The 26,499-nt window shown below is 24.3% G+C and overlaps 1 protein-coding gene across 1 annotated transcript in view; it reads left to right on the top strand.

The window, feature by feature from the left end:
• The first annotated feature begins 4,085 nt into the window (after positions 1-4,085).
• LOC135931663 (formin-like protein) overlaps positions 4,086-26,499 on the top strand; it is a 44,774-nt gene continuing 22,360 nt past the window's right edge. The window contains exons 1-2 of the mRNA XM_065468921.1: positions 4,086-4,461; positions 22,038-22,153. Coding sequence (XP_065324993.1) covers positions 4,392-4,461; positions 22,038-22,153 — 186 coding nt within the window. The 5' untranslated portion in view covers positions 4,086-4,391. The remainder of the gene's footprint in view (positions 4,462-22,037; positions 22,154-26,499) is intronic.

The raw sequence follows: 26,499 nt of genomic DNA, 5'->3' as shown, positions 1-26,499 counted from the left end.
CCGAATTGTTGTATAAAACAGAATAGAGTATTCTTTGAGACCAAAAAATGTTCTGCAAGCCCTTTCCATGTGTAATTGCACTTTAGATTCCCTGCTTAATGTCAAAACATTATAAATTATTTTACCTACATTACCAATTAGTACCTGAACTAAAGAAAGATCTTTTTCAATTTAAAATAAAAACCTATTTAAGAAATACCACCGGTGAAAAACGTTTAAATGGATTAGCCCGATTAAATATTTATAAGGCATTCTAGATATTGAATCTAGATGAACTAGCAAAATCTCAGAGAAAAGTAGACCCCTCTTTATAAGTTCAAATAAATTGCAATATGATTATATTAGTGACTGGGGTTGCTCAAACCGATTTTTACAAAAATGGCTATATCTCCTGGTTTTTTTATATAATATAAAAAATAATATATGATTAGATACCAAAACTATACTCTATTAAGGTGCCTTATGAAAAATTTTAAGAATATAATCAATTTTTTTAAATTTTATTTTTTTGTAAAAGTGAAAATTTTGTCCAACAAGTCCCAATAGCGGGGTGAGGCAAACCACTTCAAGGGGGTGCGGCAAACCACTTCAAGGGGCTTCCTAAACCATTGGTTCAGGCCATAATATTTGAAATGCATTTTATTTATTATTAATACGTATAGAATAATTTTATTGTTTTATTGTTCAAAATATATAATACTTATAAATTGGAGCTAATTAATTGAAACTTAATTTTGGTTAATTTAATAAACATTTTAGACATTAAAAATAAGGATTTTAAGGAGAGATTATGATTTCTTAGCATAAATCATAAATACCACTCATAAAACAGCTATGAAATTTCCTTTTCAAGATTTTGAAATTTTTTTCATTATTCCCACAAGCTCTAAATTGACAAATTATGATTGAAATAATATCTAGATATAATAATACTCATAAAACTTTCCTAAATTATAGAAGAGTGTTTAAAATTTGCCATAAAATTTAATTTACATATAAATGATTATATATTTTAATAAAAATAAAAATTCTGTCATGTAAAAATCTTTTTCATCAAAATTTTATTTCTATTTTTAATTAAATATTTCATAAGATTTTTTGTCTATAGATGTAAACTAATAAAAACTATATTAGGATAAAATTTTAACCTTCTGGTATATTTAATTTTAAAATGAAATTAAGTGATTTGTTAAACCCGGGGTTTACCTAACCCAGTCTCCCCTATTTATAATCAAATTTTTTCGTAAAATGAATTCTTAGTTATATCATTTATATAATTTTTGTAATAACTCTTAAAATTTATGCAATTAATACTATTTTTAATCAAAGTACTATGTATTATTTATATTTTGATAATATCGTTATTTTTTTAAATACGATTATTAGCATAAGAATTACTTATATTTTATGAATTGTTAAATTATATATTTTTTTTAAATAGTGTTTTAAAATTTTTAATATATTATAATCTGTATAAAATATCAACAAATTTATTTTAAATAAAAATAAATACATGATTAAATAAAGAAAAGTTATTTATGCTTAAGTATTTTTATATAATAAATAAAATCTATAATGAAATACTCTCTAAATTTTGTTATATGCAAATATTTAAAATAATTTTACATAGTCTAAGATATTAACAACTGAGTGTTCATAAAAAATGAGAGGTTTAGATGGTTTTTAACCCCCCCCCCCCATGATGCCATAGGAAAATCTTAGCAAAATAGCAACAATTTCTATGATCCAATTAGTACTAAATGGTAATATTTATTATGATTTTAACCTTATATATTCTATAAAATAGAATTATTTCATATTAAATTTAGCTTAGTGGCCAAAATGTTTTAGGTATATAACTCAAACAAATTTGTTGTTTAAAAGGATGTTCTGTTCTTTTTATGTTAGACTAATGAAATTTTTAAGTTGCATGTCACATTGACTAACTATACTCAAATTTGCAATGTGAAGATCGTTATTCCTTCGTTGTGCTCATCAAGATCTCGGCGCACGAATTTCTAAACCAATTCCCAAAAATCTTGAAATAAAATTTAACAACCATGAACTTAGATTTGCTCAATACTTTTGAACAGCAATATTATCCCACCTTATAAATGCACGAGATGCTACTATTATGTTATCTCAGCGAGACTGTTTACAATGTAGTCGAAGAGTCACTCGTCACACTCTCTGCAATTTATTTATTAAATCAGCTCTGAAATCCATATCTTCCCTCTACGGCTTACCATAGGTCATTTATCTATAATCGGAGATGGGATTAGTATAACAAGGCTTAATTAGCAAGAATGTAAACTTGTAGCCTGAGTACCTATCGACCCTCTCGCGTCCTCAAACATAGATAGGAACGTCTCGCCGAATATAATTATCCTCATGACTATCTCTATCCTAATTCTTTACACTTTGACAATATAGACGCAAGCACAAAGTTTTATAAAAAAAACTTGGTAAACTAATAACCCTCAAAACTGAAGACCCGAAAGAGGGTTTTTACTTCAAAGACTCGCCATTCAATTACTAAATCAAACTTTTTTTGTTAGGTGAGCTAGATTCTTAACTAAGGAATTATCTCAAGGTATATAATTGCTTTTTTTACTTTCATGTGTTATCTTATTATTAACTTATTAAAAAAGTAATATATATAAACATAAAAATAGAGAATATAATATTGACAAAATACCAGTAATTTATGTTTTTCTTCCCAGAAATTTTTTTTTACGATAATAATTTAGCAAACAATAAAAAAAGGGAGATTTAATATTTATTGCAAAGCAAAAATATGTAGTACGTTAATGGGGAAATTCGTATCCTAAATATTTTAAGTTTCGGATTTATAGTATATACTCGAGAAAAATCATTTTACAAATAATGAATTTGTAAAAAAATTATTCACACGGTCATGTGTTTACGGAATCAGAATTTTAATTAAATAATCATAGGATTCTTACAAATTAAAATTCTTATTTTAAAGACAATGGTTAATATGCCAAACTAAGATTATTAATATTTTTAGACTCATTATTTTATTTTTAAATGGGATGCAAGAAATTTCAGGAGCATAATAAACACACTCGAGGAAAGAAGGCAAATTTAAAATAAATACAAGTGCTCAAGCGATGGGAAGGGGCTCTTAAAATTTTTTGAGAGAAAGGAGGGATTTCTGAAGTTGGCATCTCCTAATTTTATTTGGATAGAGATTTTAAAAAATGAAAAACATTGGCAGGCAGATCAAGTATTTGAAAATTTCTTATATTTTTTGCAATCTCTTTGGAATAATGAATTGGATTGAAATTTTTGAAATAATTATTCCTTCCCCACTATAATTAGGTAAACTCAATCAGAGACACTCGATTATAGTTAAGATAAGTTGTTTGATAGATAAAATTCATTAAAATCGGGACAGTTTTCTCAAATTTTCAAGGGTACAAATGAGACCGGAGTTTTCATTAAAATATTTTTTTTAAATGAATAAAAAAATGTAAAGGTAAGTAAGAATAAAGGTAATAAAAAAGTTAGAATATAATAAAAATAAATAAAAAATTATCATCAAATACCTGCCGCCTTCGATTAAATATAAATTTTATTATTTTTTTTCTAGCTCTTCCTCTTTTTATAAACGTTTTTTTTAAAAAATTTATATAAATTATTTTTACATAATATATAATAATAAATATAACTTCTTAAAAAAAATATTTTAAATTTTAATGACGGATAGTTATTGATCACATTTTTAAAAATATTAATTTACATTAAAAATATTGTTCATTTAGAAAAAAAAAGTATTCAAATAAATTCAGTTATTATCGGTAATCACATTTTTTTCAAATATTAATTTATTTAAAAAAATTTATTGATTTTGAAAAAAAAAATTTATCTAAAAACTAATATTTTTAAATTTAATAAAAGCAAATTTGAATTATGAATTTTAAAGAATTTAAACATTATAATAGGGAAGAATAAATAATTATTAAAAAAAATTTTTTAAACTTTATTTTATTATAATTATTATTCTTTCGATAAAAATTATTTTTAAAAATTATTTTGCTTTATTATTTTAATTATTTTTATTTCACATCCATTCCTTCAAAAAATTTGACGTAAATTCCAAACCGATATTTTATTCTTTTTTTAAAAAAAAATTGATTTTTAGACTAAATCATGAAAGGGAGATTATCTGTTCCAAGGATTTTCCCAATCAATCTTCTTCCTACCTGAAAGGAATCATTATTCATTAAAGCATCTCATTAAAATTTCTTAGATTATTTCCCAAAATAAATAAATCGATCAAGAAGAAAAAGAAACTGAATAAAATTGGAGCGAATATTTTTGTAGGGAGAAAAAAATAATCATAAAAACGAATTTCGAATTTTCTTATGATATATGACAATCTGGACATGGAGTGTGCGATAAACGATGAGCAATGCGCCGATAAATTGTGCAAAGGTAAAAATATGTTTTATAATAAATACAATGGAAACTTGTCTAATTTTATATTTTATAAAGAATCAATTTTGACATCACCTTGTAAATATTATTTTTTTAGCTTTAATATAATTAAATTCTTTTTTTAAAAAAAATTGGTACCATTTTTGTTTATGAACAATAATCAAGGATGCAAAATAAATAAAAGTTGCCCAAAAAATTTTCTCTCCCCCAACCTAAATTTGGTTTAAATTAGAATTTCTTTCTCATCAATGAATCAAGTTTATAAAAGATTATTATAGATATTATATTCCTATAATTAAAACGGGCTTTAAATACATTTATTATCAATTCGATTCTACGGCCGGATTTAGGTCCATAAAAAAAATCGGACCAGAATTTAGTTTTCATTGATCTATTATTAATGTTAAAAGATTTTAATACTTATTTTTAAATCCCCCTCAATTACCCCAAAAATGGTTTACTTTTTCAACTGGAATATGAGAATAACTTCGTGGGCATTGTTAAGGAGGGGCTATTCAACATGACTAAATTTAATTCGAGCAACCTTAAAGATACTTTCAATTTGATTCCATGTTCAATATTACAAATTTGTTCTTGCTTTCGTCAAAGGTAGTGTTATTAAACGGCAAGATTTGAGCTGATTTTTTAAAACGACGAACTTAATATTTTATCCAATAAAATTTTGCCCACGGCTGTAGTTCAAAGGTGTGGACATCTATTATCAAATCTCGTGGCTTAGGTAATATTTTTGTGGCTAAAATATTGAGTTAGCCGTTTTTTAAAAATCGGCTCAAATCGAGCCATTTAATAACATTAGCCAATACGACCTTCCTATCATAAACTTATTGGCATACTAGCTACATTGGCAATAGACCTTTTAAAAAGATCAAAAATTCCGATTCCGATATTTTCAAAAAAAAAAATAGGCTCGCGATTCAGGATTGACATTTTTTTAAAAAAAGGATCATGAGACATTTTTTAAGTTAAATTGGTGAGAATATGAATTTGTTTCGGATAGAATTAAATTACAAGGATATATTTTTAGAATTTTTAATTTTTTTTATTGCACAACTAAAAAGAAAATGTTTTAGAATAATACGATGATAAATAACATACTATCAAGTTATTAACAAAATGAATAATAATTTAATTGAGGCAAAAAGTTTTCCTTGCTGTTCAGATTCTTTATAATACATGCGACATTTTGATGTTACGAATAATTCAAATAATTTCATCAAATTATTGATTCATTTGTTATATTCGAATCGAATATTTCTTTATTCCAGGCGCGTAACCAATGGGGGGGGGGGGGGTTGACTTTTCGATTTCGGCTAAATGGGTTAATAATTATAGTATTTTATAAATTTTATGTATAATATTGTATTTGATAAGAAGTTATAAAAATTAGTTTTTTAAATTATTTTCTAGTCAATATTTTATACACACTACAATTAGTATTTTCAATAAAAATTTTTTATTCTACTTATATTGTATGAGAATTTAAGCTGAGGCTATTTTTAAGCAAATTTTATTTAAAAAATGACACTAAACTTTATTTCAATTTTACATTAAAATTTTTTTTTTATTAAATATAATATTCCTAACTTAAAATGATAAAAAAAATTGTGATATAACCTTTATTTCTTCTTTAAATCCATTAGCGAATTATAAATAAAGGTTAAAAATATTAATATAATTATTATTGAATTATGAATAATTTAATAGAATAGCTCTAACATATGACCGGCCAGAAAGCCAGGGAAAATCTGGCCCAAGGCCAGCTAAAAGGAGTTTTGGGGGCTTCGCTCCCCTCCCCAAAAAATCCCCCTTATAGGAAAATCTTGGAGACGCCACTGCTTTATTCATATTCAAAAAACGAATAATATACTATTCATATTCCTTACTATTCGATTCTTTTTTGAATAGGCTTAAATATAGAAAAATAATTTTTTGGAATAAAATGAAAAATTAGATACTTTGAATTTGAATAAAATTTATTGGACATTGTAAACTAAAGCAGCCCCTCCCCCACCCCTTATAAGAATGTTTTTTTTTTAAATTTTCACATTGTCGCGAATAATTTTAATAATATATTATATTTAACACAAACGTTTTCTTATTTTTACATTAACAATATATGATTGATTAAAAATTCTAACAAAATTGTCATTATTCTTTTTATTTTCCACATTTTTTTATGTATCATCAAATTTATAACATTTACAGGTGAAAAAATGACAAGAAAAACTAGAGGGCTCATACATATTAATGTCTTTAAAATATTTTTTTAATATTATTTACATTTCACGTTTTTTTAAATACATTTTATTAATTATTAACTCTTAGGGGCTAGGTTTTGAAAAAGGGATATGGGTCTTTTATAAACCAAAAATATCTCAAAAGCTTAAAACAAAAATATTGAAATGACATTATATAATAACAAATAGCAAAGTCTTGCACAATTAACCACCTCGACATGGCAACGATTATGATTAAAGTCGAAATTAGTTTTTGTATTATATTTTTGAATTTGCCTAAAATTTATCTCATTATATTTATATCTATTATAGATATCTTTTCCAAATTTTATCGCCAAAAAATTAATACTAGTTTTAGCGATTGCTCAGATTAGAATTTATACTATACCAACCTTAGTATATATATTTATATCTAAAAATTTCAAAAAATTTTCCTTTTGTTATACTATAATTGGGCTTATAAAAATAATAAAATAACCTTTTTTATGTCTGTTTAAAAATTTTTTAAAATAACTACTTTTATTGTAATGTTATCAATATTTACATACCGATACAAATACAATAATATGCATTTTGATTTTCCTACTTTATATGATTCTTCGAGGTCTACAAAATTGAAAATTTTTCTTAAAAGTTTATATTAAAATATAGAATCAATAATAATGAATGTTATAAATTTAAATAAATTTATAATTTGATTTTGTTAATGAGATCAATTCAGCAAAACTTTAAGCAAATAAATTTTAGAACGAAGGTAATATCGCGAACCTGATTCAAAAAGTTTTCGCAAAACATTTAAAGCCAAAGCAATATCGCAAATATATTAAAACACTTTATCACGAACCCTTTACAGCGAATTTCTTACGCAATTTATTTGCGCGAAGTCATTATCACGAAACAATGGATATATTACGAATGCATTTATTAAAAGATAAACAAAATTTTCAATTATAATTTAGATATACGTTCTTAAATCATAAGTGCAAAATTTTTAAGGACATTTCATTTCTTATTGTCTATTAAATAAGCATTAGAAATTTCTTCTTTGTCAACCACATCCATCATTAAATGCTTGAAAGTAAATTGATGCTGTTTGATAATCCTTATCCAATCATGACTAAATAGAGGTGTTTTAAAATTATTAAAATTACACTTTATATATTATTAGACAATATTGTAGGAAATTTTAAAATATAATTGTTAAATGTTTGAGCTACATGTGTTCCTATATCGAAACATGAATGATAAAATTATTTAACAATTAATTAAATAAAACTTAAACAATATTAGAAAAATTTAAAAATGTAAAATAGTTTAAATTTCGCCTTTTAGAAAATACCAATTCAAAACAACAAATAATTATTTAGCCAAAACATGCTAGCGCTTCTGCTTAATTTGTAATCACCATTACTCTCTTCCTTTAACAGAAATACAATTAATACAAATCAGGAATTGTTAATAAAAAAAATATCTATTAATAAAATATAACAGCTAATAAATGTGTTAAAAATGATCAGTCAACAAGGGAAAAATTAGTAAATTAAAATATTAAATAAAAATGTAATAGATCAAATAAAGTTAAGATTCTACGATATCGGATTTTATACATAAGAGTGGGTATGACTTTATTACACTAATTTAGTTGATTTTTTTTTAAAACGACTAAAAATAAATTACTATCCATGCCTCGATCTGGTTTCAAATATAAAATATTCCATATTTTGTTATGCAACACACTTCTTAACCTTTTAGATTGGGGGGAGGGGGTGGTCTGGGGAGTCAGTTTCTATGTTTAAAATGTTTCCTAGTTATTTTTTGTACCAAAAATTTACTTATAATATTTGTTAGAAAATATCAGAGACCGGCAGAGGTAACATTTGCACCGCCCGGCTCGGATTTTTTAAAAAAAAACACTTTTTAGCCCTGCCCGGATTTTTTAAAATATATTACATTTATTTTTAATTTTTATAGCTAATTGGAGATTTAAAATATATGGTTTTAAAATATACCGGCTATATTTTTTTAAAAAAAAATTTAGGCGAGGCCCTGCCCAAGTATTAAAAAATTTTTTTAGGCCTGACTCGGTTTGGGTATAAAAAAAAATTAAAATCTCTATAATATATTTAGACTATATATTTAAAATAAATTATCTTTCTTAAAATTATTATATTTATTATTTTGTATACTGCAGGACTGGCCATGAAGGAGCCGTAAAATGGTATAGTTTGTAAACACTAGGCTGGACCGATTTTTTAAAAATAAATCTACATTTTAATAATATCGGTTGAAAATGTTGGAAAATTATATAATAAATCATTTAACATTCAATATTTTCAATTTTCTAAAATGATTTAAAATAATGAAATTTATTTTTTTTAAAAGATGAACTTTGAATTATTTAAATTTTTTTTTGAACACCAAATAAGAAAATATATATAAAATAAGATTTTTAGAATAAAAATAACTATATAAATATATCTATAATTTGGTCGGAGAATTAAATATTTCGAGTTCACCTCAATCAAATTAGAACGATATCTGTATGTATTCCTTACCTTTTTAAATATAATTTGGAACAAATGGAACTAATATTTACTTTCCTAATCTTATATTTTTTTAAAAGGCAAGAAATTTGAAGAGGAGGCGGGGAATGAGAATTAAAAAAGAATAAGAAACTTTGATAGGGTATACACAATTTTTTATAAAAGTTATTTTTATCTTTGTTACGAAATATATAGATAGATAGATTTAATTTTAAACGACCCATTTCTGGGAAAAATTTTAAATTTAAATTAAATTTTATCTTAATTTCTGTTTAAGTTTATATCTATTTTTTTTACAATATATTATGAATAACTACAGATTACAATATTTTGATAATGAAATTCCACTTCATAATCCAATTTCAATTTTATTTTATCGATAAATTTTAATAGTGAAAAAAATTAATTAATTAAAAAAATATAGTTTATTTTTAAAACTTTATGTTTATCTTTTATTGGATGTTATATTGAAATTAATAATTTATTATACCTGAATAGTGATAAAAGTAAATAATCAAAATTATAAATTGAAGATGGGTGAAAATATAGATAGGACGGATGTATTGATAAGTTTATGAGAGTTATATCCGTTTTTTAACTTTTTTATAAATTAAAAACAAATATTTCTATATACTTTTTGTAAAATTAAACATAAATTTACATTCAGAAGCTGAAAAACTCGGAATCTAAAATCTCTTTATAAAAAACGCACTTGATTGGGCCAAAAAATAGTGTAATTTTAAAAATCCCAAGATTTCAAATTAAAATCTGACCAGGCCATTTAAAATAAAATTAATTTGAAATATATCAATTAATTAACTGGAAAATTATATAAGAAAAGTTTAATTATTTAATGCTCATATTTTCAATTTCCCATTCAAAGAATTTACAAATACAACCAAAATTTCAAAATAGAGTAATTTAAAAATTCAGAACAAAAATAGAAATCGTGGCCCAGCCTAAAAAATTTCGGACCTGACTTGAAAATGTAGTGTTTCAAATCCGGGCCTGGTAATGTAAAATTTTAGCCTTTCCAAATCTCTGAGATAAATAAGCGAAACTTGTGAATAAAAGAAGCGAAAATGTAAAAATTCCTTCTCTACCGCTAATTTTTGAATTATGGGGTGTATTCCGGGTAGGACACCACCTATGTTTATACGATGCATATTTAATATAAAATATTTTTAAAAAATATACGGGTTAAATATTAAATTGCTCAAAAGATATTTTTTAATAATAGTACATTTTATTTATCTTTGTTAGTATTTTATTTTTAAATTTCCGCATTATAATAATTTATTCATTTATTTCAAACGATAAATCTGAACATAATTCAGGCAAATGAGGCTAAAATATTTTAGAATTTTGAATATTAAAGATTTTATATGATTCCTTAACCCAATGATCAACGTCAATATTTAAATACAGCAATAACACAAAATTCTGGCAAAACTAAAATAATAAAATGTTTAATTTTTTATTACCAAGATATAGAAGTAAAAAATTTGTTATATAACCTATGGTATTAATACTGATAAATAGAGCAAGTTCATTTTATGTATTTAATATTGTACGTAGGGGATTTAAGCGCTATTAAGCTCAAATCATCCATAACATGGATAGGCCTAAAACGAATTATTTGTTATTTGATATTCTACGAATACGAATAACACAATTATTCGATTCGAAATTTCGAATCGAATATAAATAATGAAGAAAATTATTCGAAATTATTTATATATAAATATTCTTTATTATTCGCAAATATTTTATTGCAAGTAAAATAAAAAGAAGTAATTAAATTTTCCTAGTGGATATCATTTCGTTTTATTTTATTTCCTATTATCAAATATCAAATCATAACAAGTTATATTTGCTGAAAAAGTTTAATGGAAGAGGAAAAGCTTCAAAGTAAAATATAATTATTTTATTTTGATTGTTTCTCTTTAATCATTTTTGATGTTATGAACAAGTCAAAACATTTTTATAAAGTGTGCCTCTTTCCCATATTCTCGAGCTCCTGGCACATAAATAACTAAATTTTTTGACTAGTTCTTATTATTTGATTAGGAAAATCCTTTTCCCATTTAGTAACCTTATTTTTGGCAAATTTTTAAGACAATCTAATTCAGATAGTGCATTATAATATCTTCATCCTCTATTACATTGTCATAATCACCTTTAAAAATTATATTAATAATTAAATAAAGGAAATTTATGCTACTAAAGTATTTTTAATAAATAAAATCTATAATGAAATACTTTTTAAAATTTTGTTATATTTTATATGCAAAAATGACAATTAGTTTAGAGAATCCTTAAAAGTGTCATTTTTAAACATCTGTAAAAATTTTTTTGCAAAATATTTTATAAGCTTTAGAAAAATTTTCGAATCGAATCGAATATTCGACGAATCAAAACGAATAGATTTTATTATTCGTACGAATACGAATAGCGCAATTATTCGATTCGATTCGTTTTTTTGTAGGCCTAAACATGGATTCCATATCACGTTAGTATTACATTACTACATATATAAAATTAAACATTATATCTCGTTTGTCAAATTAAGATGGGTTTATTTTATTTTGGATTAGCGAATTTTTATTTATTTATTTTATAGCATTGGCAGATGAAACATTTTCCAAATTATATTTATTTTATTTCATTTAATCGGTTTTCATCTCACCATAAAAAATTTTCATAGTTTTTAACAGGAAATTCTCTCGGTTATTTTTATACAACATACGCCAAGAGCTTCTCAAACAGGGGAAAATTTTTAAAAAAACTTTCTCTTGAGTTTCCGAATTTCATGATTTTTAAAATTAATTTACTATAAAAAAAAATCAAAAACTTTTTTTGATAAATATTTTATAAAACAAAAGATTATTAGTTTTTTTTTGGGTTGATTTGAAACATTGAATTGGAAAATAATTTGTTATAAGAAATTAATTTGCTGTTTCTTAATATATATTATTTTAATTCATCTTTATTCATAATATGAATATTAAATTATAAGTAGATTATATATCATCAACATCATTTGCAACTCTGATTTGAAACTCTTCTAATTCCGTAAAATAAACAAGAGAAAATTTTAATTTTGAAATTTTAAATTATTGATAAGGGAAAAATTTAATTCTGACATTGTGATCTCAAAAGTAAATATAAGATTTATACGAAAATTAAAATTAAGAAGTCATGTAATCAAAACCTAATATTAAATAATATAATTGTCATCCTAAATATTATGTATGGTAGAGAACTGAAAAAGTCTGGACTACTCCTGCCAGTTAAGAATTTGCACAAGTTGCCCTGATTGTAAAAATACCAAAAGTGAGGCTAGGCCAGTTAAAATTTTACGAAAATTCGGCTTGGCTTGTTAAATTTATTTGTACAAATTTTCTGGTCGTCACATATTTAACATCTATATCTAATTTTTTCCTATTGTCAATTAAGGTTCATATCTCTTCTTGACTATCCATTTCTACAACTACCGTTTTATAAATTGATTGTGTTTGATATCTATATTGTGCATTTGTAAGTGGATCATATTAGAAATTATTTGTTTAATATTTTGCGAATTTACTATATTATTTATTAAATGCTTTAGCAGTTTAGTTAGACAACTCAAAATAGAAAGAAATAAGCATAGTGTAATTTATTTTCAAATAGTATCAATTTAAATATTAACTTTAAATTCAATAAAATAAATCTAAATTTTACGTTGATCTATTAAAATTTAAGAAAAATCAGTGATTTGCGAAGCCCTACCTCATTATTATATATTAATTGCCGACCCGATCCTAAAATTTTTATGCTGTTGAATTTTTTACCCGGCCCATATTTAAAAAAAAAATCTGACCCGTTTTAATATTTTTTTAAATTTTCCGGACAAAGCTATAAATAATATTCATAATTAGCATTATTTATTGAATTTTGTAACATTGTCTCATAATAATTTCGAAATAGATTAGAATCTTATTACCTCGATATTTATTTTATTTATTAAAGCAAAAAATATAATAAATTTTATTAAATAATCCGAGAATCCAAAAGATATTTAATTTCTTTCCATTTATATCTTTTCTAATAAAAAAATTAATTTAAAATTATATATATTTTTTTAATTTAAAAAAAAACAAAACGTATTATTTAGATAAGTTAAGTTAATACGTACCCTAATTTATTTATAAATTATAATAACAATGAAACAAATTAATGAAATATGATAATGAATTTACGTTTTTTATAAAATTTATATTATTTGTCTGGTTTAAGAAATCTTCTCCCTAGTAATTAGGTTGGCGGTAGCTCGAATTTATCAAAAATGAAATTCTTCGTTAATTTATATTTAGCTGGATTATGTTAAAAGGCTCACTGAAGTCAAACACCACAGTTCATTAGAGATGTATTATTTAATTTTTACTTGTACTGTGATATTTTATTTATAAAATGTGGAGAACAGGACACCCTAATTTCCGGGAGAGGGTATGGTTTAGTCATCGGGGATGGGGGAGTCACCGTCATTGGCTCAGAAAGATCTGGAGAGGCTCTGGGAGGACATTATAATTTTTCAATTTAAAATAATAGTAATAATTTAAATGATTAAAATTATTTTACGATAATATCTAATTACAACTATACTCAGAGATATGGGTGAAAATTACTTAAAAAACATGCGATATTTTTAATTTTTACTTATAATTTTCAAAAATTGATTACACAATTTTTTTTAGTCAATATAAAGATAATGGAGAAAGAAAAAGAGAATAAAAGAAAATTGAGAATAAGAAAATTTGGTAAAAGGCAAATGTCTTAGTTTTGATTTTCGTTTAGTATAGTAAAAATAAATATATCGTTGTTCTCATTTTCTAAAATTTTACGAGAGACAAAAAGTTACTAAATTAAGTTCAAATTTAATAAGAAAATAAGCTATTTAAATAATAAATTTATTCTTTATAACATGAATAAACATCAGTTGCAAAAAATATAGAGTGATTAAGAAAAATATTTACTAGACTCGAAAAGCTCGGCCAGGATAAATTGTTCAAAATATTTTACTGGCCGGACTAAAATTTTGTCATAATCTTTTTTAAGTAGTTGATAGTTAAATAAATTTATATCGAATTCCTTCATAAAATATTATTAGAGGTCGAGCCAGGTAAAAATAATTACCGGTCTAATTTTTGCCAAGAGGTTTTAAATAATGATGAAATAAGTCATTTCTACTGGATATTAACTTACGAGCTTTTAAAAAATGATAGAAAACATATTAATAAACCCATAATTGGGAAAAATACTTAAATATTTTTATTAAGACGTTTTTGAAATGAAGGAAGCTGAGGTATTATAAAATTTTAAACGAGAGATCCTGACTTATAAGAACATATTAATTAAATATTTTCAAAATTAAGAAAATTTAAACATTTATTTTTTGAATTATTAATTCTCCGCATTTTATTGCCATAGTATATATGATATAGATATAGCAGTGTTATTAAAAGATACTTTTCAAATGGATCTAGATATAGATCCATCGGCTAAAACTTATCTAGATACAAATACACCGTCTAAAAATAAGATACCGATACATTTTTACAAATGTATCTAAATGTATCTAGATTTTATTATATTTATGTAAGGTGGCATAATTCCTAATTTAGGATTCTATTGTTAAAATTTAAATTTTAACGTGAGCTAAAAAATTTATTTAGTTGATATCTCATTTATATACATAATTTATCATTATTCATAACATATCCTCCATAGAGTGCTATACATAATCTGATATTAAATTATTTTATTTTTTTCTGAGGTCATCTGTTTATAATCAATTATAAATTTCGATTGCTCATCAATAAATCTCTATTTTCTTCCATTTGTATCTAAGTCTAATTAAGTTTGACATATAGATTAATTTTAAAATATGCTTTATAAATTGGCCAAGAAAATTCAATGAACCAGCTGATGTTCTGTTGATTATTTCTTCTGTTTCTTCATCATCACTTTTAATATTGATCTGCTATATAAAAAAATATAAATAATAAATATAATATATGATGTTGACGTCTGTGCAAAATAAAATTCGTCTGGTTTATTTTTATATTACAATAAATTCGGACATAATATTCAATAATTGAATTCAACTATTATTTTTTTTGATAAAAAAAACGTAAAATCGAAATATATATAAATAGATAAAGATGCTTCTAAAAATATATCCAGATACAGATGCTTTCTATAAAGGTGTATCTAGATACAGATACCACATTTTAAACCTAGATATGTGTATCTAGATAGTTTTACAACTCTGTTATATAGTACACATGTTAAAGAATTGTTGGACTATTTATACCCCACCCTAAGGATTAATTGCATCTTTATATTTTATTTAAATTATTTAATTATATTTTGATTTCGGCTGTTCAAAAATATAAAAATTAAAAAGCTATCTAATCTTTTTATATAAAAAAAACAAATTTAAACGGATTTCGTAAATTCTTAATGCAATTTAAAAAAAATAAAACAAATTGAGTTGATATAGGATAATATTGAGAGAGAAAAGAAGTGAAGAGTAAGATTTTGAAAAACAAAAAAAAATAAAATTGACAATTTAATTACCTGTTATTCGTTAAGGTATAAAGAAGAAAAAAAATATAATTTTATTAACATAATCTATCTATTAATAATTATGAATGATTCCAAAATAAAGGTATCATTTTATGTAATTATATTTTTTAAAGAATGCTTTCTTCATCTTCTAATTCTTCTTTCGTCATAATAAATAAAACAAGATTATTTTGCGACATTAACTTTTTTTAACAATAGAAAAGAAAATTTCCATGTATATTTTTTTAAAAAAAACCCTGTCATTATCTCTCTCGTTTTTTTATCTATCTTTTTTTCTATTCTTTTTTTTAAATATGGAAATATGGTATGATTATAATGTATTCAAATGATTTATTATGAAAAATAAGGCTTATTTTGAACACGTGATGAGAAAATAAGATTATTGGGTGAAAGTATAAATTTTAAACTAAGTGAATTTTAATTAAAGAATAGTAGAATGGGTAATGATATATAGCATTAGTATTCATATAGCAATTTGATTAACAACAACCAAATCTATTAAACAACGAGCAATTTTACACAAATGAAGTATTTATATTTTAAAAAATATTTATTAACCATATGGATCACGCAGTCACTTGTAAAACTCTATATATTATATCACGTAGTACGGAGCCATCTAGTTGACTTCAGAAATTAAACCTGGTCCTTGCTGGATTCGAACCTAGGTCGAGGTTTATAAAGTAATTCTTCTATCAACAAAAATAACAACTGAGCTATAGACGCTACTCAAAATGAACACGTTTGTATATAAAGATAAAATTAATGCGCTATCTTATATTTTAATAAAACAGATAAAATATCAATATAATTATTACCCTAGTAGAATACTATGTTATTTTAACTTCTAATGATAATGCACATCGTCGAACAACTAATAACGACACACAATGTCTATTTTTTTAAATTTTAAAACCCCATTATCTGGAATTTTTACCTAGCCTAATCTCCTACAAGAGGTTGGTTTCACAAAAAACTGATCCTGCCATGGATCGAACCAGAATATTGGGCCTCATTCAACGATAACTTTCTAGGTTTTATTTTGTATATAAGGATAAGGATAATTTACTGAGGTTGTTATAACCACTGCCGAGCATGATGCACGAAGTTAAATCATATGACGAGAATAATGGACCAAATAAGGAGAAATAAAAATAAAGTTGCGAAAGGTGATCTTGGTCTCCTATTCCTTTCTTTTATATCAAAAATAATTACGACATGAGAAGGATAAATTCATTATTTAGTGTTTTTTTATCATTTTCAATTGCTAAGTCCAAGTGAAAACTCTTCTTTTTTGTTTAGAAAAGAGAAATTGTTAGAATACCTTAATCCCTCAAGATATTTAAAAGAAAGGCAAACTAGGATTAATCACAAATTACATGCTTAAACTGTTAATGCCATAAAAAATGAATAGTCTTTTCGAAGAATTATTACCTTCTATTTTTTTCTTTGGAGATTTATTGATATTGTGGTAAATTTTAAGCCCAGGCCGAATTTTTTCTAAAAAATTATATTTTTAAGCCTAGCCTATTTTTATTTGACCTTATTAATGTTGTAAAAAGGCCCTTTTTATGTCGATTTTAAAAACGGCCCGGTTAATATTTTAACCCAAATAATATTATATAAGACTAGAGATTTGGTCCTGCAGTATAGTTTGGACGTCTATTCACCAAATCTCGAGGCTTAAATATTATTATTTTGTAAACAGGCAGTTTTAAAAAATCGACCTTAATCGGTTTTTTTAACAAGATTAGACCCTCCCTGTTATTTAAAATTTTTAGCCCGACTTGGGTTTAGAAAAATATTTCAGGGGCCGGCCTGATATTTTCAAAAATCATTTTGTTTTGGCCGGCCATATTTTATAAATTATTTAAAAGGAAAATTGAAAATATATTTGATAAATGATTTCCCACTAATTTATATAATTTAAATGTATTTTATTTTAAAAAAGCATGAGAAGCCAAATATTCTTTAATCATCCATCATGTGATTTTTACACTGGTTAATTGTTTAAAAACTCGGCTCTCCAGCTGGAGTTTTATAAATGATACAAAAATTAGTTTACCTAAATATATAGGGAAAAAAATATTTATGATTGTCTTTTCTTCATAAAATATTATTCGACATTTTAACGTATATTATTTAACGCCCCATTTAAATATATTATTGGCCTTCCAAAAAAGTTATTAATGCAAAGACAATCTTTAAAACAGGTTGGGAAGGGGGGGGGGATGTTTAATACATTCATATTATTATCTAGCCACACATTTATGTTTTGTTCAATTTTTTCATAATTATATTTAGCATATATTATTCCAAAAATGAATCATCATTTTTTTTATATATAATTTTAAGAGATAGATATTAATGACTTAAATAAAATTAATCTAAAAAGTGATTTTATCAATTTAAATTATTTTTTTGACTTATTTTATTTTATAACCTTTATTTATATATTTTTTATGTCAAAATATTATTATGTCAATGATAATTTTATTTATGACAATTTTCATTTTGTAAATTTGTTTTAACAGGTCATGGTTTTTATATTTAAAAATATAATATTTGTTATTGTATATTATCATATTTTAATGTGATTATTTGGTTATTATGATTATATTAAAATTAAAGGTTTCCAAATAAATTAACTTCTTTGTATATTTTATGAATTTAAAAATGCTATGGATCGGATTTTTTCCACATAGTTCGGTCGGGTTGTGTTAGTGGTTAATTTTACTTATTATTTTTAGTAATAGAGAGACCTAAAGAAATATCGATACGAATTATATTTAGGACAATGTTGTAAGCGCGTTATTTTTTAAAATAGGTTTAACGATAGTGCCCCATATTTTTTTGAAAAGAACCTTTACGGTATCTCGCTACCTTTAAATTAAATTAATTTTAAAATCTAAATAAATATTTTTTGCATTTTAAATACATTCAACTCTCTGGTCAAAATAATTAAAATATGTCTGAAAGTGATAAGGATGAGACATATAAGAGTGATGATAACAATATAATACTAGAAGATGATCTCGGAATTGATAATATTATTATATGGCCTTTTTCCTATTTCTAAATTTAAGAGGTTTCACTAAGTATTAAAAAAAATAAAATAGATAAATTTTATACATCCAATAAATATAGTAATTAGATATATAAATCTTTGAACCATAAATATTTATTCTTTGAGATATTAAAAAAAAAATTTTTTTGTAAAGTAATCCGAATTGCTTTTTGTAACTAATAGTTATTAGCCTGCTTTTCTTTGAGAATTAACTTTAAGGTAGGAGTTGCTTTTTTTGAAAAGTAGTGTTGACAGACTACTTTTGAAAAGTAGCCCTTAATAACATTGATATAGAGGATTCAGGAGCTAACCTGCATGCTATGTATAATGGCAGATACTCATAATTTCTGAGTCAGGAAAGACGCTAATTTCGAAAGAATGAATATTATATCACATCATATTCTATATCTATGTCATGGATGTTTCTGAGTTGTCCTTAGTTTAAAATTTTTAGATAGAAAATAATTTTTGTTCTTTTTTTAGAATTTTATTTTTTGCCTCAAAAATATACCTTTCGTGTTAATCAAAATTTATATCCTATATTTAAAAGTGTCTAGGCTATCAAATAATATTTGTCTAGGCTTTTGCCTCATATTTAAGGGGTGCTAAGTAGATATTTAAGTGAACTTAAAGGCCTCCGGATAAATAGTAAAAATTAAATACAAATAATCTATAAAATGAAAGATAATAATTGTGGCCGTATAATATACTGAGCAAATTAAAAACCTAACAGCTGGTATGGGATGGGTGAAGTGCACAATATACACGAATAGACTTATTTCAGATATCCCAATAATGCTAATCATTTATTACTACTATCAATTATCTTATTTTTTTATAGTTTATAATACACTTTTATTGCATTTATATGTTCCTATAATAACAAAAAGTTAATATATTGTTTATGTTTTATCATAATCTGTGTAAATTGTTTTACACCAGGTTTTCACCATTTTCCCTTGGTAATGGGATAATATATATATAATTTGTCACTATTAGCAAAGATGATGCTAGCTCCTACTATAAAGAGGTATATAGCTAGATTTTATTTATTATATCTAATGATTAACGAACTAATGGCTATTTTATTCATATAATAACAATTATAGGAAATTATATAACGATGTATGAGTATGACAAAAAACAAATTAATTTTCGATTTAGATAATTTTTTATGAAAATGTTCTTTTAGGATTTAGATATAGTTGAGCAAACAAAATGGAGATGGTTAGTCTCAATCAAAGCGATGTCTTTTTTTGAAATATTTTATTCTAGTTTTACAAGAGAAATTTTAAAATGGTAAGTAAATATAACGGCAATGAAAATTTGAAATCGCTATTAATTCATAGAATAAATTAGCAGTGTGTTTATTTCTGCTGTAAATGTGATTAAAAAAAATTTGAATATATATGCTATAAGATGAGGAATCAGTAATATTTTTTGAAAATATTTTAGCCGGCATCTAGATTTTTTGGCTTGGGGGGGGGGGGGGGTGTTATCTTAAATTTCATTTAATAACTAAACTAATAAGAACAAATATTTTGAACGGCGACAAAATGTGCATATTATTATTTCATTTTAAACATAGATTTATTTTTAGAATAAAACGTGTCTAATATATAAATATAATTATTATATAAAATTTTAAAAATGAATTTATCAAAATGATAAAAAAATATTCTTTTATTTTTTTCATTTCTAAATTCTAAAATGTGTATGTTTTATAATATATATCCTCTTATAACAATGCTTCTGCTTTCTCAAGGAATCAGATTAAAATTTTTAAAAAACAAGAAACGTTAAAAGTCGGAAACATCATATAAATTACTGTAAGATTTCTGTTCGTAGGATTTAAAGCAATGATTATAGAAAATTATTCTAAATTCTAATAATTTATGAAATCTATTTGTAGCATTTTATGAATTATACGAAAGGAAATTGGACGAATTTCATAAATTATATGTCGTTGTTGAGTCAAAAGCAGAGTTCAATGAATTTAATATTTGTCTACCTTGATTCTCAGCAAGACAAGCCAATCATTACAATATTAATATAGGGATAGTTGAAGAATAATATTGAATACATCTCTTTATCTCTCTCTTGGATACTTTTATAATTAAAAAAATCTGCAAATATTATTACCGCAGAATTCTTCCGAATCTGTTTCAAACTTGTTAGGGAAAAAATTAAATATTTGGCAGTTAAAGTGAGAATGTTAAAGTATTCCATGATGCATTATTAGTTTAATACAAACTATGGGATAAAAGGTTAAATATGGTTGATAATGTTCCAAGATATGCTATTTTTTTAGACTTTTTCCTAATTTATAGAAATTATTATATATTTTTCTACTAATGAAAGAACATTTTCTTCTTTAACATTAATAAAAACATACCGAGCCGATTTTTAAAAACCAGATAAATATTGCTTAAGACTCGAGATTTCGCTAATAAATGTCTCTTCAGGTTTATGTAATAATATTAATGCATTTTTTTAAAAATATAATTTAAATTTACATATTAAATTTTCAACGCTAAAAAAAATTTATAGACCTTTTTTACTATTTTCGAGACATTTTATTTTATAATGGTTCATACACCTATTATGTATATTTAATATATTATAATTAATTTATATAAAATTGTCAATATTTTATAGTCACTAGTTTTAATTAATTTATGAAACTTAAGGTATTCTTAAATGGCTCCTCCTATAATAATTTTTATAAAAAAAATTAACTTACCACCCCCCCCCCCCCTCCCACAGAGAATTCCTGCTTACGCGCCTGCAATTTATCATATAATTTTATGATAATGAATAAAAAATATTAAAATAAAAATAAGAAAGGGAAAATATGAATCGCGATTTCGATCATTATACTCAAATTTGAAATAAAGATATCAATAATTTTTGAGTTTTGGTTAGGAAGCTTCACATATCACATTTTTAATATTAAGCATTAAATAAATTTATTAAATATTAACCCACCCATTCTCACTTCCTTAGTTATGTTGTTATAAAAAAAATCGAATTCCAATTTATTTATATTTTACCCTTATATAAAATTAATAGAATTATCACTGGAGCAACCAGGTTTGAATATTAACGTGATCGAAATACTTATATCTCTTTGCAAATTTTCGCCGACCGGACATATTAAAGTGCTGTCCATATTTGATCGTGACAAGGTAAAGCAAAATAAAATCCTAAAAGGTTATTTTTTTTTATTTCAATACTGTTAAAATAATATTTAATATAAAATACAGGATTGATAAAAGAATTAAATTTAAATTTATAAATGTTAAGTTTCACCCTTTTAAACCAACCGAATTATATTGCCATTATTTAAATCTGAATAGGGTTATTTAACTAATCTCTGTTTAAAAGGGGATAAAAGGTTGATGGATTGTATAGTTATAACTTTACCTAAACTTGAGCTATATTGTAAAATATATACTACAAAATAAAATCGTTATAAAATAACATTTAATCTTTCTCAATATTTTTAAACTTTTTATGTGAAGTTTTATGGCTTGGTTCATATTAAGTCTCATTAATAAATAAATATAATGTTTGGCAGAGAGGAGGGGGCAGTAGCGTTAAGGAAAGGGGCGTAGAGACTCGAGTCCTATAAAAATTTGGAGAGGCCCCTTAACATTTTGGCAATCTTGGATAACGTTAGCTAAAAAAGGTAATTTTGAAAATAATTTAAAATATTTTTTTGAACACCCTAAGATTGTTAAGGCTAGTAACGCCTCTGGTGGGTGGAGTTAAGTACCCTAAATACCTCAATGAGCAGCCATGTTTTTCAGAAACTCATAATATAAATAGAAATCCGAATAATATTTTCACCATTTTAGGTTATGATGTTCAATTTATTAAATGACCAACGAGAACTTGCTATAGGGTTTTGCAATGATTAATATATCAACTGTCCAACCTATTTTTGATCGGGTTTTTTATAAAAATGATTTTATAATTCCACTTATGATTTTATAAATTTAAAATAAAATGTATAAATAATAATCCATAAAAACCACTTATTATAAAGTGTGAGTTAAAAAAAATAAACTTGAATAATTTGATTTATAGAAATAACCTTTGTACCTTAGAGAAAAATAATATATTTTATTTTTAAAGGAGATATCTTATATTAAGGTCAGCGTGTTTATAATTTGATATATAAGGATTTCGTTTAAATTCCTCCATAATATTATATTAAGAGAGTAGAAAGTGCAAGGCTAAATAAATGATCATCTTAAAGAAGGCTTATAATAACCCCCCCCCTCCCCCTTCAAATTTTTCTCTAAATCTGTAGAAAATATTGTTAAAGAATTATTTATTTTTTAAAAAAAAGTAAACATTCGATTTCAAGGTCATTCGTGATCATCTTAGAGATCTTCATCATAAATTGAAGATTTATTTAATATTTATTATAGCGTTTCCAAATTAATACCATTTCCCTAAAAATATATATTTCAAGAATAATATCGTCCAAATTCTATATTATATTGTAGGTTACGAAAGTTAAAAACATTGTAAATTTTTATTTAAATACGGCCAAATGTAAACATGGATATACGTAGAAACACAAACGTGCAATTTGGAAACGATATATATAAAACAATATTATTTGAGCGAATCCCTGAATATTTCAAATAAAATTTGCACTTTCCCAAAAGCTCAACTTTTTTTGCTATAAAAAATATTTTAAACACTAATTATTTTCCCCCCTTTGTAAGCGTGAATAAATATGTATTGAATCTAATAAATTATAAAAAAATAATCCTTTTCAAAATGATGATTCTACTCGATTATCTATTAATTACGCGACAATTTATTGACCCGCTCTTCCCACCTTTTGACACCTTTGCAACTTTTTTTTTGCAAAAAAATAGAAAGAGTATAATTATATCTTTCATTGTTCATTTAAAAAAAGTAGTAAAATAGATAAATATATATCCGGTTTACCTGTTCAAATTATCTTTATTTTTTTTTAAAAAAAAATCATAATTTTTTATTAAAATCTTTAAAAAAAAATTTACACGATTTTTATAATGGTTATTTTTCTCTTTAAATTATCAAGAATATAAGTATTTTATATAAAATGGTTATAAAAGTTTTCAATTTTTATTCAATAATTTTCTTAAATTATATATATACCTGTAGTAATTGAAGAGTTTTGTATAACGTTTTAACAATTTTTTTAGTTATTTACCTTTATAATTTTTGGTTTTTTTTTACTTTTATATTTTGAAGACTTTATTTTCAACCCTGTATAATACGATATCATACAATGTGTGTGATATATATTAAAGATCTGCAAAAGTAGGCTCGGTCGTTCGGGCAGGGCCTATTTTTAAATAATCAGGATCGGGCTGGGTCGAGCCTAATATTTTTTAAGAAAATTCAGGCCGGGTCTGGTCGGGCCTTAGAAATTTTTTAAAATATATCTAAATTTATCAATTTTATGTTGAATTTTTTATGTAAAATAAAAATATTTGATTTTATTTATAGAAATTAGACGCCATATAACATATATCGTTTGTTTTGAGTAATTATAAAAATTTATTTCTATATTTAAATAAATTCGGACGGTAAATTTTTTCAAAAAAATTTCGGGTTCGGGAAGGGCTGGGCCGGGCAAAACTTTTTTAAAAAAATTTCGGGTCTAACCGGGCTTGAAAAATTAGGCCCGATGCAGATCACTAGTATATATATTAAAAATTATAAAATTTTTATATATAAGAATAAAAAAAAATATATTAAAAAGTATTGGTCTTTGATTACTCATCCTTTTTTAAAAAATATTTCTGAGTGATATTAAATCATTTAAATAAGAAAAAAATAAATTTTATATGCATAAAAAGAGTCCATAATTGGTTCATTGAACAAATCGAAATTAAAAGAATGATTAACCATATCACTTCATATTTACCTTTCTACCATATTTTTTTGAAATTTTACAGATAGGGCATCCTTATAGCTCTTATGATTTGTCACCTTCTTCCTTATCCTAAGCGTGCTCGAATAAAAAATATTTTATTCCCTTCTAATAACTTATTTGCTTCTCTCCCGGGCCGCCATTTTTTTTATATAGAAGAGATTGATTTTTTAAAAAAATGGGATAGCAAAAAGTTAAAAAAACCAGGACCGGGAATACATTGAATCCTGGAAAATAGCTAGCCTTTGATTCTGTTCATTAAACTCTAAAAGGGTTGAAAAATGCATAATTATACCATTTATATGTCGTATTGGGATAGGGAATCCATGAGGATTCGGATTCTTTCAATCTTGAATCAATTAATGAAAACTAAATGTATTCTAGCACGTATAAACCAACGCTTTAAATTTCAGACAATTTTGCCGTTAACTTTAAACTAAGTTTAATTTATCTTCATTTTTATAAAGTATTTTTCATATAAATTAAAAAATAACAACATTATTAACAAAAATTACAGGGTAGTTTTATACATTATGCAGGACTGCATTTTCGACCAATTCAAATTTCCCAAATTTAAAAATTATACGACATACATAATATAAGCAGGGTTAGAAACCTAAACCATAAAATGTTCTGGTTCTAGTTCCTTATATGTAGGTTCCTGTTCTTAAATTTGACTCAGTTCCCGTGGGTTCAAGGTTTCGGTTCTGAACTCTGAATATAAGACATATTATTTTTTTAAATACCAAATAAAACATAATTAAAACCCCTATTTTTAAAATATAAAATATCAATTTATTTGACTTTAAAATTGTAAAAAATTTTTAATTATTAAAAATAATTTTAAATTTATTGAAGTTTGCCTTTTGGGGCTCACTAAAATATAATTTTTATTTGTTTCAAATTAAATTATACTGTGGTTATTTTTATTAAAATTTAAATATTTATTTTAAAGAAATCGAATCTACTTAAACTTAATGAATAAGCTGAATGCGGGTAAAATAAAACCAAGATAAATTGGCATGGTCTGCAAAAACAAATAAATAGGAACGGAATGGCAGATAGATTGATGTAAAGAAAAAAGAAGGGTATCGGGAAAGGAGAGGAACGGTGTTAATAAGAGAATAATATTTATTCTACATTTTTTTTCAAAATTAAACTCTTAAATGTGGACAAGCATAATGTCCTTAAGAAATGCTTTAATTTATTTTTCTAATCTCGATCATTTACATTACATTATTTGTAATAATAATATAATAGATTATGGGAAAGGTTGATGAGAAAATAATAGGAGAGTTGCATGCTCATTCTATGTTAAATAAATTATATATGTAATAAAATAAGATTTAAGATAATTGATGGATGAAGCAAAATTTTTTAAAAAAATTTTTTAAAAAAATAGTAGATAAAAATTTTAATTTTTTTTTTAAATTATGAAATCTAATAATTTTTTATTGAGCCTATCTCTTTATAGTAAATGATTATGATGACATTATTTTTTTTCCCCATATAAAAAGCAGGTAAAGCTCGGTATTATTTATTAATTTCACCTGAGATGAGACGAAATAAGAGAGAAAGAAATCAGAGAAA

This window comes from Gordionus sp. m RMFG-2023, chromosome 1, assembly GCF_954871325.1.
Source record: "Gordionus sp. m RMFG-2023 chromosome 1, tfGorSpeb1-WG-v2, whole genome shotgun sequence".
NCBI classification, from domain to species: domain Eukaryota; kingdom Metazoa; phylum Nematomorpha; class Gordioida; order Chordodea; family Parachordodidae; genus Gordionus; species Gordionus sp. m RMFG-2023.
Note: the sequence above shows the minus strand (reverse complement) of the source record. Positions and strands in the feature narration are given on the sequence as shown.